The following is a 13,021-nucleotide window of genomic DNA, read 5'->3' as shown; positions in this document are numbered from 1 at the left end:
GTAGTGTAATTTGTATCAATTTTTTCCGAAATACCGACCATGATTACATTTTTTTCGCGCTCGTTACGCTCCTTCAACACCAAAATTAAGGTTTCATTAATATCGACAGGAGTTTTTATTTTTTCATTATCAGGTAATAATTTTATTTTTTAAAATAAACCTCTACGAAAGTTTTCACACTACACTTTTACTAATGACATTTTATCATTTTGTTTCAGATGACAGTAGCAGACAACGTGTTAAATCAGAATACGAGGTGAGTCAGTCCTTTAAGTAGGTACATGAGGAGTTATTCTAGATGCCGATGGTTTGCAAATTATTGTTTGAACCTAAACGTACAGTTATATATGAACACATCTGATAAATATAATATAAGCTACATGACTTACCGCTAAAATATTTGGGTGAGTGCGATACTCGCAAAAAGCTGCGTGTCGGCGATCCGTTTGATGTCGGCTGTGGCCTGCGAGCACAAAGCGAGTCGTGAGCAAACACTCGGGTCGCATGTCACGATGGCTCCAAACCAAGCTGAGGCATTCCGTCAAAGGCAGCGCCTTGTTGCCGGTAAATAGTGCACTGGAAACTCTCTGCTGTGCTTCATACCTCGAAGAAAGCGCATGCAAGTTTCTGTCAATGTTAGTCATTAACGCAATGACACCATTTATTTAATTACGAAGCTCGGATATTATGCGCAGCATTTGTAGTGTTTCAATTTCGATGCTTTAATTCTATTAAGCTAATGTTATGCTTTTGATAAGATCGAAAGATAATATGTTTTGTGATCTCACCTCATTTGTAGATCAACAATAAAAAAACTTATTTATGTCGACAAGGAACGTTCTATATAATGAAAATTCATTTATGTAGGCTCGACTTCCGAGCCAATTACAGATAGAATTATTAGCTATGTAAGCTCTGGCTATTCTGGGCTTGATGTTTATGCCGACCCTATTGCTCCATATTGGGAGCAGCTGATGAAACTACAAAGTTAGTCGAAATTTACGAGACGAGGATCGACCTCACAGCGCGTTCTGTGGCTGCGATTCCATATAACTTTGTACAGTTTGCATAGAACAAATTTTTGCGTCATAACAATTAGATGTATTCTCACTCGCGTGTATCTGATCAAAAATGTGACGAATGAAAATTCATGCAACTGATAAGGTCCTCCTATCCTCGCATTGTACTGTGTACCTATCCTGTATCATATGTCACAAACTAGTTAAATTCTAAATGTGAAAGAAGGAATAGAATAAGAATCCGAATAATATATGTGTAACATATCGGTTGAAAGCAACAGAGTAAGTAAAACGCGGAAATGTAGACTGGCTGTTGACACGTGTCGAGCGGCCGCAGCCGGGAACGGGACCCAGAGTTACGAGCGGCGCGCGCCGTCACTCTTGCACCTGTCAGCTCCGCGCACCCCGCGCACCCCGCGCACCCGCGACACTAGTCGCGAAGATTCACCCCCTGTCTGCCTGCTTCAATTATCGCAAGACCTACCGCGACGCTGGGGGAAAAAGAAGATGGAATATTGATTAAAGTTTTTTATCATGAAGGATGCAAGACGAAGATTGATTTTTTATTTAATCGAAAGTCGGCAACCGGGTGAAGAAAGAGAAGGTTGTGAGAAACCTTGGAATTGTAGCGGTACATTTACACCAAATGTTAAATTGGCTATAGCAAATTAACATCCTTTCCAAACTTAAGGATTTGTATATTTTTACACCCACATTGTATATATTCGTTCGACGTAGGCAGCTGGCCCTATATAATTTTGTAAAATGTTATGTGTACAAGAATCAGTTTCGTTTAGAAACAATAGAAAGTTGTATCGGAAGTAGCTAAGACAATTCCGAGATATAGTGTTCGTTCGGTGCGAGTGTGGCTTGGAAGTGTACTGGTAATTAAATTCAATTCCTGATTTAACATGTCCGTGCTCGGTTACCTAACACGCCACTATGCGATAATGCGGTTAAGTCTGCTATCATTTATTTACAGTTAATGAAGCAGTTCTTATGTCTTGCTTTTATGTTATAGTCTTGTATAAATATTGTTTAATTATTTATGATTCGTAACTCCGAGTTAAGAATTAGAAGCATCTCAGCGTCTCTAATTATTTAACATGGACTTCGTCGTTTTGTATTAGTGCAACTAGTTTTCAAGGATACGATCTGGGTTCAATCACATCGGTTGCGGTGAATGAAATGTAACCCTACCGATTGCGAGTGGACGCTCCTGTGCTGGCAGCCGGGAGGTTGGGCGGCCTCCCCGCCGCGGCCGGCTGTCGGCGCAGGAACCTCGCAGAGCTACTCTCTCGAGTCTCGCAAGTCGCTGTGATAGGAACCGATTGAGCGAAAGTGAATCGATTATATTATCTTTGCTTTCGATGTAATATACTATGGTGTTTGTTTCTTATAATAACGCGGGTTATGTATTTATTTGCATTCCATCCGAGCTTCATAAGCATGTAATAGTGTGCAATGATCCGCGTTAGTATTATGCATAGTATAAAGTCGGACCGTCTAAGATTTCATGTCGAGTAATGGATAAAAAATTATTGATTATCATTGAAGGCTTAAAAGTGTTGGTAAGTGCAAGCAGGATTAGGTATCGTGTAATACAAACTCCAACTAGAACGATTAATTGAATAGTTATCAATCATTCCGTACATAGAGCCGACAGTAATTTGATAGAAGCAGATGCATTAGCGGGAAATTTAATAAACCTATACACATCGGTGTCCCGTTGATAATCATGATAGCTTTAGTAGCGAATTAGCGAGCCACAGCGCGCACCAAGCGTGTGCCGACCGGTACTAATAATATAATACTACTAATATAAACAGCTAAAAAGTTTGTTTCTTTGTTTGCTCTCTGAAACCGCTGGACCGATATGTACGTGATTCCTGAGTATATAATATTTTATATAAAAATGTATTTATATAAGTTACATCCAATTGTTTTGTGTTGTGTAGCATTAATTGTTTCGTTTAACACACAGGCACACTCCGGCTCCACTTGTACGTCTCATTATGTTCACATTGTTGTTCCTTTCTCTCTTCTCTAAACTTTCATCGTCACACCAGTAGGTAGCGATCTCCAAATCGATCTGTTACTAAAACAGCAATTAAGTCGTTACGCCCACTTTGTTAGGGCGCGCATACAGCGATGACGTCATAGTAACGAACATTTTAATATTCTATCATAAAAAAAAAATTAAACATATAATGTACCTCCATAACTAGCTGTAACTTATCGGAAATTTGATATATTCATAGAGATGAAGTGGTGCTTTTTATTGTTGATTTGGCAATGGCCTTTTTATAGGGAATGGCTGTCACGTGATCTGAAACGAAGAACTTAATTATTTTACATATTAATATATAATGTATTTATGTTGTAACAGTAGTTATACCATAACACAAAAAAATAACGAATAAATTGATTGGTATATCGCCACTGGATTGTGGCGGCGGCGGCGCGCGGTGCACACTCGCGCTCTGCCAGCTCCATGCTAGCTGCTAGCTGAGCCATCCGGATCCTGGTGCGTTCCATTGGAAGCTGATTGTATCGAGGGATCCCTGCTATTATGCTTTGAGTTTGGCCACCGAGGAGGAGTTCTAGTGGGTAGAATTCCCACAAGCTCTTTTTCCTTTTCCCCCAAAGCTAGAGTCTCTTTTGAAGATTTCCTCCTCGTTAAAAAAAAAGCTGAGCCATCCGACAGCTAAGTATTCAGGGCAAACTTATATCCCAAATATAATATATTATATATCTTGCACAGTAAACTGGTGCTACTTCAGGATATGTCGCTTAATTTTTGTTTAATTCATTAAAAAGTTGATGCTATGTTTTAAGGAAAAATATGTAACAAATATTCTTTCAATTTGTCTCCAGAGGAATAGTTTATGAATTCTTCAGATAATAAGGATGTCTCGCAACGATCTAACTCGACGCCTAAAGATAATTGTCGTCAGACAGCTTGTTAATGCTTTTTATTTGATTTATTGTCTGCATTGTCTCCTAATTAGATAAACGCCTGTCTGGGAATTTTGATACGTATCACAAAATATATGCCGTTAGGGAAATTCATGAGTAATTTGACATTGCGGCAGGCATTTTTGTTTTAAATTTTATCTGGTCCTTACTCTTCTTTCGAATTTTAACGAACGAAGTTAAGGTGCGCAAGGTTAGTTATGTATAGTTAACGGTTGCTTGTCGTGTCATTGGCCATAAAACGTTTTCTGAATATTAAGAGAGTAGTAAGAATGTTGCAATTAGGCTTATAATGCGTTATGCTCAAAGTCCGATAACGTTCATTGAGCGAAAAATAGTAATAATTATGCATGTATGCAAGCAACACTTTTTTTTTTTTTTTTTTATATTTTAGAGATAGGCAGACGTTTGACCGCGGTCCCACCTGATGGGAAGTGGAGACGCGGTCTATGGTAAGTCACGTCTACCTAGAAGGTGCCCATTTACTCGTCTCTTAAATGTACCCATATTGTAGTTCTCTGGGAAGACAGACGGCGGCAGGGAATTCCACTCTTTGGCAGTTCGCACTAAAAAAGACGACGCGAAGCGTGCTGTGCGAGCAACACATTGTATTTCTACATCATTTGTTACGGTTTGGGTGGAAAATGTGCTAAAATTTGATTCTGACCAGTTCTATCACTCTCCGGACGCTGCGAACTCAACGCAATGTTAGTTATTATTCCACTCAATAAGCGTTATTAGTCTATGAGTGTAACATACATACATATTTTAGTAGATTCGATAATTTTATCACAAAAAACGAGTATTTAATTTGCTAGTTTCTCTAAAATGTTTATGATCCGAACTTAACGAGCAATGAAACAGCAATAAAAACCGAATGTAATGTGTCTCGACCTCAACACGCTCGACCTGTCGCCGTTCGCCGCCCGCTCTGGGCCACGCGCCAGCGGACAGCGGACAGCGGACAGCGGACAGCGGACATATCATGTTCTGCTATTCTTAATTGGCGAAATCTTGTTACAAAGCATTTTTTGCAATTTATAACACTATGTTAACTTACAAATCGAAACTGTTATGCCGAATACATTTTTAAAATTTTGGACTGACATTAGATGTTTATTTCTAAACATAAGCCAAGAACTACTTTCTATAGAGTCTAATGTTTATAAAGTATTTGAAAGATAATGGAAACGAATAAATAATGAGAGATAAGGTGAATACACCGAAACGTGTCGTAGTTTGTGTGGCTAGCCGGTGGATGGATGCGGATTGCGGAGGCAGCAGCGTCGCTATCTGCGAGCGCGGACGCCGATAACGCGAGATCGGTAATCAGCTCGGCTAACAGGCTGTGTCTAATCGCGTCTCCATCTCCGCACTGATTAACCGCATCCAGCATTTGTCACAGCGGGTTCGTTCTGCCAATTTTGTGAATGTTCACGAGTACCGTTCCGGCTTCCTTCGCGGCGCTTTGAACTTTGATTATATCGTTCTAATGACCACATTTCATTTTTGCATTGCGATTTATAGCCGTGTCTCGAGTTTGATACGACGTTATTCCATTGTTATTTGTTACGGGTATACGAGTGCTAAAGATCACTCCCACGGTCCTGACTGTAAATGGTAGCCCATTGTCCGCTCCCAATCTCTGAGATAATTCTTGACCTTGTTTAGAGTTTGCGCGCTCGGGCCGCGTCATGATTGCCATCGTTTTGGGATTTTGACTTTCAAATGCGCGTAGCGGGTGGGTGTGACCGAGCAACGTTTGTTTGCTTAATGCTAATATAGCACTGAGATCTGTAGAATAATATTTCAATGAACTATAAAGCCTTCTACTGATATGCTTGGCTGCTCAGTCTTATAATATAGTAGCTGACCCAGCTAACGCTGTTCTGACGTACTTTTATCATGTAGAGGTATGAATACATGTTGGCCGATTCTCAGACCTACACGATATACATACAAAATTTCAAAATAATCGGTCCAGCTATTTCGAAGGAGTATGGTAACTAACATTATGACACGGGAATTATATAATATATTGGATTATGGTTTCATCGAATTGTTGAGAAAATTTTAAATATTTCATTTGATGTTTCTAAATAAATCATCATGTATCTGTTTTTGAAGGCTCTCCGCATTGCTTGCCTTTCTTTGGGAGCAGATACAGTCACAAGTGTGGTTCGCAAGTGTGAAGCGGGCGGCGGTGGCGGGCGGCGCGCGCGCACGGTCAAGGCCAGGCGCGATGTTACTAGCGCGCGAAAGTTCAGCGATCTCCGCGGCCGCAGCGTATCGCAACACGTATCTTTTATAACATACGTGCCTTTATTGCATTCAGTAATGTAATACACTGTTAGGTGATAGATGCTAAACTAGTTTCAATTGTTTGATTTTAGACGTTATACAAGAATTATGAATACACTTTCGACTTTCGCAACGATCTGGTTGTTAATTTTAAATATAACACTTCAATTATATTCCTGTAGTTTAATCTTTTACGTATTCGGTATTACATTTTTCGAGTAACAAGAGAGTCTCTTCTTGGTAGTGGTCAATGTGCTTTTCCATCGATACGCTTTTCGTCGCTCGTCAAGTCGGCCCTCGCTACGTAATGTGTCTTTCTCTTTGTATTTGAGTTTCATTTCGGTTTCAGCGAAGAAAGTATCAGGTTCAATTGTGGCTGTAGGATCGGTAACGCTCTGCGCGGGGAAGCAATCTGTCTGCAGAGCGCACCCATACTCACGTTATAAGCTATGTTCACTTTTAGGTTCGCCACTCTCCACTTGCTCCTGTTTCTTGTTATTTCATTTACTACTGTTTGCTGATGCCTGATACTAACTGCAATAAAAAATTGAGATAAGATAGAGTCGTTATTGTATATAAAAAATTATTATTTCCCTTATTATATATGCCTTTGTTGATGCTATTAAAATTTATTTATTCGATTCATTTAAAAATTTATTGTTATTTATTTGTTATCGTTTTTAACGGTCGATGGGCGCTCGTTGAGTTTAATTTGAATGAGACCGGTCTGGTATCGGACCGTCTCCGTCATCGATTACTTTTCCGTTGCCAAAAACCGGTCGGGCGGCGCGTGCATGTGTGAGGCACAAGCGTCCAGCATCAGCGATTCTGTCCGCAACCGCTAGGGTTGATGCCGACAAGCTGGGAAATGTTATACTCAAATGAAACGCATACTTTAATATATAGGTACCAGTACACTTGTCATTCGTTGATACGGCTGGTGACAACTTATCGCAGGGTGATTATAGTCTTGCGTCAATATTATTTTCATTGTATTAAATCATCTTTTGAAAGTCACGGAGAAAGGAGGAAAATATTGAATGATTATTGTTATCTAAATGAATACCTAAAAAAATCTAGTGAGTTGCAGCGTTTTTATATTTATTTATTATTTTTTTTTTGTTACGGGCAGTTTAATTTGTGGCTGTTTACGCCTCAATCCTAATTCGTGCGATGCGTTACATTTATTGTGAATAATTTTTCTTAACGTAACTGCTTATTTAACTTTCTTCATCTTCTGTTTTTCTTTACCATTGTATTATTATGTATGTATTATTGGTCAATAGAGAAGCGCTTGACCACGATCTTGTCTGAGGGTAACCTAGGTTGTGAGCTACCTAGGGAGCGCGCCTCCTCAGAAGGTACCTGTTCGCTTTTGTAGTACATGGTAATGTGTCTAGGTGCAATACGTTCGACGTGTACATATTTAATATCAAAGTGCGTGTCGGCCCTGCGCCGTGCGCGTCGCAGCAACTGGTTAACACCGTTAATATTGCCGCTGAATGGGCGCCGCTCGCGCCGCTCGCGCCGCCAGCGCCGCCAGCGCCGCCAGCGCCGCCCGCGCCGCCCGCGCTAGCCGCAGCGTCTCTCTTTTCACACTCGCTCGCTAATCAACTTCAATTCTTATCGGTTTTTGCATTTAATTACTTCGTGTTTCATATTACAAGATAAAATTAAAAGAGACTTGAAAACGTACCTAAGTCTTATTTTTTTGATCTGTTGAAAGAATGTCAATGTAATTACTATTTTTTTAAGGTTCTTTTTCGCTACTTGATACTTTACTAACTGTTCGTCTCGACTCTGCCCGTGGTACATATATATAGCCTATGTCACTCAGTGAAGTTGCAGCTTTCTAATGGTGAAAGAATTTCTGAAATCGGTCCAGTGAAATATATAAAAGGTTCCTCTTTGTAATATTACTGATTGAAACGGATTTTTTTTCATCGTACAATTTCATGTGACATTTATTTGATATGTAATTAAAAATCCGAAATAATTATTCAAAGATCTGTTGATGACACGAGTGTGTTTATGTAAAGTATGACTCATGGTTTATTTTAAGGTTTCGTTTGTCTTCGCAAGAGCCTTGTCGCACAGTAAGGGGCCTGCATACCATATGTAATTAGTCACATGCTGCAGGTTATATACATTGCATTCGATCAGCTGGTGGGGTAATGTTAGTGTTTTCGATCAGCTGTTCATTTAACGCGGTAAAAAGTAGTGTTTATAGTTTTAGCTGCGGTCGTGAGCGCGCAGCGGTAATAGGGCGCAGCGCGTGCCTCGGTAATGCTCGTTTTTGCGTGCAGCTGCCGCGCGGGAATGCGCGCCAGGTTGGGTGTGCGAGCGGCTGCGGCGTCCCCGCTCATGCCGCATTATGTTGTCGCCGACATCGCTCACACCACCTTGATGCGACATTCCTGGACATGCAATTTACTTTTTCTAACTTATGGTAATGTTGTGTGTTCCAGAAATTTATAGCCGCATGCCAGGACATAAATTTCTATTGCATGAAATACGCAACATCATATTTACATTTTTGCTAAATTTAAATTTTATTGAAGGTGTTGTATGAAATAAACTTTAACAACAAATAGAAAACGGTCAATAATATTTGGTGATAGTGAAGTTTGCCATACATGAAATGATATATCAAATTATCATTACAACTTTACTTATTACAATTAGGAGTAGTTTAATAGATGTTATACATATAAACCTTCCTCTTGAACCACTCTATCTATTAAAGAAAAATCATTAAAATCCGTTGAGAAGTTTTAAAGATTAAAGGGACAAGGGACATGTGGACAGAGAAAGCGACTTTGTTTCATACTATTGTTGTGATACGCATTATGCGATCCTCCTTGAACTTTCCATGCATTCTTTATTGTTGCTAGAACACAGTATTTGGGCTGCTTACTTACTTATATTTGGAACAAAAGAAATAATGGAACATTTAAACGTAGCTAAATTTGTATCATTTTATTTTCAAAGTAACGTGGTTATACGTCAGGGGAGCCCGCTGACCGTAATCAAGCATCCACAGAATGTCTAACATCTTTCGTTTAATTACTTATTTTTTCAACCGTCTTCGTTCAGTTTAGTGCAGTTCCAAGAATTGCATTCCGTTTAAAGTAAGGGTGTATAATTAATTGTTGTAACCTTAACAACAAGGATATGAGAAAAGAACAATGGGTCTTTAGCAAAGAGAAAAAAGAAGGAGAATATAATTCTATTTTAAGTTGTGGTAGGTGGTCTTTTTGTTATTTTTTAACTCTAAATTAATTCTTTTCATCAATTACTTAATTGTAATTAGTTGTAATCAGACGGTGCGGTGGCAGGGCGAGGCGCCATCGCCCCTTGAGTGGTAGACGCCTCACGCCACTTGAATGTTCAGACGTACTCAAGTTTTAATAGGTATTATCTCTGCTATCTAACGTTTTAATTGTCTATCATAAAACGAAGTTCAATTAATTAATTATCGAATGGTGTGACTGTGAGGTCAGACTATGGAGTAGCTACTCCTGAAGGCTACTCTCGAATAGGGTTAATAACGTTTATAGGTCATATTTATGTTGTAGATATTGGAAATCAATCCGGAGTTAACGACATGGACTAGACAATGGTTTGTGGAAATGCTTAACTCAAGAAAGGTCAGGACGACGTGGGTATCTGAGGTTATGGCAGAACAATATTTGATGCTATTCGAGCGGCGGCGGCGGCGTCGGTGGCGGCGGTGGCGGCGGTGGCGTGTGACGGCATTGTTTACGTTCCGGCACATCCGCGCGCGTTCATTCACACTATTTGTTTTTGAACTTTTCATTCATAAAATTACGCGCTCCTTGCGTAATTAGTTATTACGGTTAGAGTTTATGTTGCGTTTCATGTGTATTGGAGTTACATGTAATGTTTTATAAGAACAACGTAGCTTTTGAAGGTATCGTTTCAACTTGTGTTTTAGTGATACCGATGTATACATTCGGCCGGAAAAATATAAGATGAGTATTGTAGAGTAATTGAAAGCATTGGCATGTGCAGTACTTTCGATATCTGTCGTTTGGGTAAACTCTCACTGGCGGAATGTGGGCCGAGCCCCCCTCGCCCCGCACCCGTGACCCCGCGCGCTTCTCTGCGGAATTTCGCGCTACCTGCTAATTTCACATGCATTATTTGGTGACATCATTTCGATAAAATGTTTTCATTGAATTTTTTTTTTGTTTTGCTGGTTTGACGAAAGCTCAGTAGGCGTTGCATAGAAATGCTTCAGCTTACTGAAGCATATTAACAGCCGAGTCGACTCGATCCCTCAACTAATGATTACTCTTGCACAAGAACATATGAGAATTATTTTAATGCGGTATGATGATGATATAACGGTCGCCCGTAATCAATTACCCCGGGAGGCGATAGCCTTCTTGTGTGACACGTAAAGTGACGTGGATATTAGCATGCGCGGGAAAGCTACTGATTGCCGTTTCTTAGCCTTGGTAAAAAGCTATTAATCTCGCTTACTGTTAGAAGAGGCCGGCGATTATTAGCGGCTGTAAATTATCATTTATAGGCATTCGTAATGTGTGACACGGTTGGATGTGTGTCACGGTGTCGCGGGGTCGGTGCGGGGTCGCATGCAGCGCCTACACGCTAACAAACTTTGGACTTAAGGGCTACGACAAACATTTCACAGGAAGGTTTTCAATTTGAAATAAGATAAATTTTAATTCCGTGAAATAATCAAAATTCTGGCAAAAGGCGATATAGTATGTGTTGAAACGTGTTGGGCAGAGAATTAAAACGCAGTTACATATTAATTCACATCGTATAATGTTTCACAATCGTCAGCCATATTGAAAGGGCAGAAAAAGTAAAGCGCGAGGTATACGTTTTACAACCACAGATAACAAGTAATATAATGAATCTGTTGGTGACGCGCGATCTCCGTTTCACACACGAACAAAACGGTTATATTTTGCACGTATTCCGGTTTTGTGAGCAGGTCTGGTTCACAGTTGTGACGGTCCAGCGCGCAGCCCTTGGCCGCTTCCGCAGTGAGCTGCCAGCCCCAGCGCACCCAGCGTACCCAGCGCACCCACTGCTCCCGCTGCTACCACCGCTACCGGCACAAGCATGCGCGATCTGCCACAACGAAATTAGTTAAACATCACTAGTCCATGTCTTACAGCTTCCGGAATCCAGTCTATTCAATATTATAGGAGTTATTTTTCAGCGTTGTATTGTGCAAATCATACGCGTATTTTTCTCTCTGTCGCCGTGCGTGTTTGTGTTTATTTTATAGTTTAATTGACTATTTGAATTACGAAATTTGAGAGCCGCTCGAATTGTATTGGAATAAGTTGCGTTCGTTAATAGGTTTCCCACCGCATTCATCTAAATACTTTCTCTCCCCTTGATTATTAAGTTTTTTGCTGGTGAATTCGAGATCATGATAGTCTTATTTCCGTCCATTAAACTGTTCGTTCATCAATCTCGACGAGTCGTGAGCCTTCCAACCGTCGTTGCTATTTGGGTTAATATATTTCGAATGCAATGTTTTGATGTTTTGATATGGGCGATCGCATCGTTGCAGAAACAATACAAGTGAAACGGCGAGCCCGGCCCCGTGTACCTGCCAGCGGGCGGCGCGGCGGCGCGGGGGCGGCGGGAGCGGGGGAAAATACTTTCGTGTTCACTGTACACTGTACAACTTGTACCCATCTATATGTTACATCGGCTGCTGACAAGCGAAATCTGAGTCTGAGAGACAACACTCATCAGTATAGTTCGAGATGAGATACCTGATACCCGATGAGATACCTGATGATGCGTATCTTGTTTCTTTTTAATGAAATCACCGGTAAAACATTGCAAATATGAAAGAACTTGTGACTTGTATCCTTATAATGCCTTATTGTTTATTATCTGAGATAGAGAAAACAGCTTAATGTGTAGTACATAGAACATGTACCACGCGTGCACAAAAACATAACATAATTTGATTACTCACCATTACGTTGCGTTCGCGTGGGGAGCGCGCCGCGCCTTGCGCTGTTACCACTTAATGGTCATTATGCATTGTGACGTGCTAAATTACCTTTATCGGAAATTAAATCAATTTAGATATTGATTAAATTTTCTCAATGATACCTTTGTTGCCGAATTCTGTTCTATTCAATTACTAATATCTAATCTTTCTGATGAAGAAAAAATTGACTCGATACCGATACTTCGAGCATATTATGTGTGAATACTGCCACATATCATAACACAGCAAAAAACGTGATGCAATATTAATTAATATTATTGTTACATCTTTATATTAGACGTATCGCTTAGCGAGTGAGCAGGCGGCGCTTTGTAAGGCGATCTCGTGTCGGCCGACCGCCACAAAGCTGCTACTGTACACATGATGTGTCACATGACACTGCCGTTACCTCTTTCGGTTATCAGATTTGCGTCTCACCCCAAAAGAGAATTTTAATATTAATGAATCAGTTCACAAGTCTTTTTTTTATGTCATAGTCTGCAATGGAGCTGGTGGGTCGCCTGATGGTAAGCGCTACCACTGCCCATGAACATTTGGAGAGGCGTAAGGTCAATTGCAGACCTTTCGCCTCTACAAATGGATTGCCGACTTTAACTGGGAAGGGATTAAAAAAGGATTGATGAGATGAATAAAGGAAAGGACTGGGAAGGGTAAGGAAAAGGATATGGGCCTCCGGCTCCCCCACTCA

General features: G+C 40.3%; 1 protein-coding gene and 1 long non-coding RNA gene across 7 annotated transcripts in view; one reads left to right on the top strand and one right to left on the bottom strand.

Annotated features, from left to right (window-relative positions):
• Nucleotides 1-13,021, top strand: part of LOC119831253 (protein spire) — a 70,895-nt gene that overhangs the window by 15,972 nt on the left and 41,902 nt on the right. For all 6 annotated transcript variants that reach the window (XM_038354565.1, XM_038354587.1, XM_038354580.1 and 3 more), the window contains exon 2: nucleotides 219-256. In XM_038354565.1, the coding sequence (XP_038210493.1) occupies nucleotides 219-256 (38 nt within the window). The remainder of the gene's footprint in view (nucleotides 1-218; nucleotides 257-13,021) is intronic.
• On the bottom strand, nucleotides 11,096-12,423 carry LOC119831293. Its single transcript, XR_005287887.1, has 2 exons — nucleotides 12,295-12,423; nucleotides 11,096-11,426 (listed from the first exon to the last, which is right to left on the bottom strand). It is a non-coding gene; the product is annotated as an uncharacterized LOC119831293 (long non-coding RNA).

Source organism: Zerene cesonia, chromosome 1, assembly GCF_012273895.1.
Source record: "Zerene cesonia ecotype Mississippi chromosome 1, Zerene_cesonia_1.1, whole genome shotgun sequence".
NCBI lineage: Eukaryota > Metazoa > Arthropoda > Insecta > Lepidoptera > Pieridae > Zerene > Zerene cesonia.
This window is presented reverse-complemented; position numbering and strand designations above follow the sequence as displayed.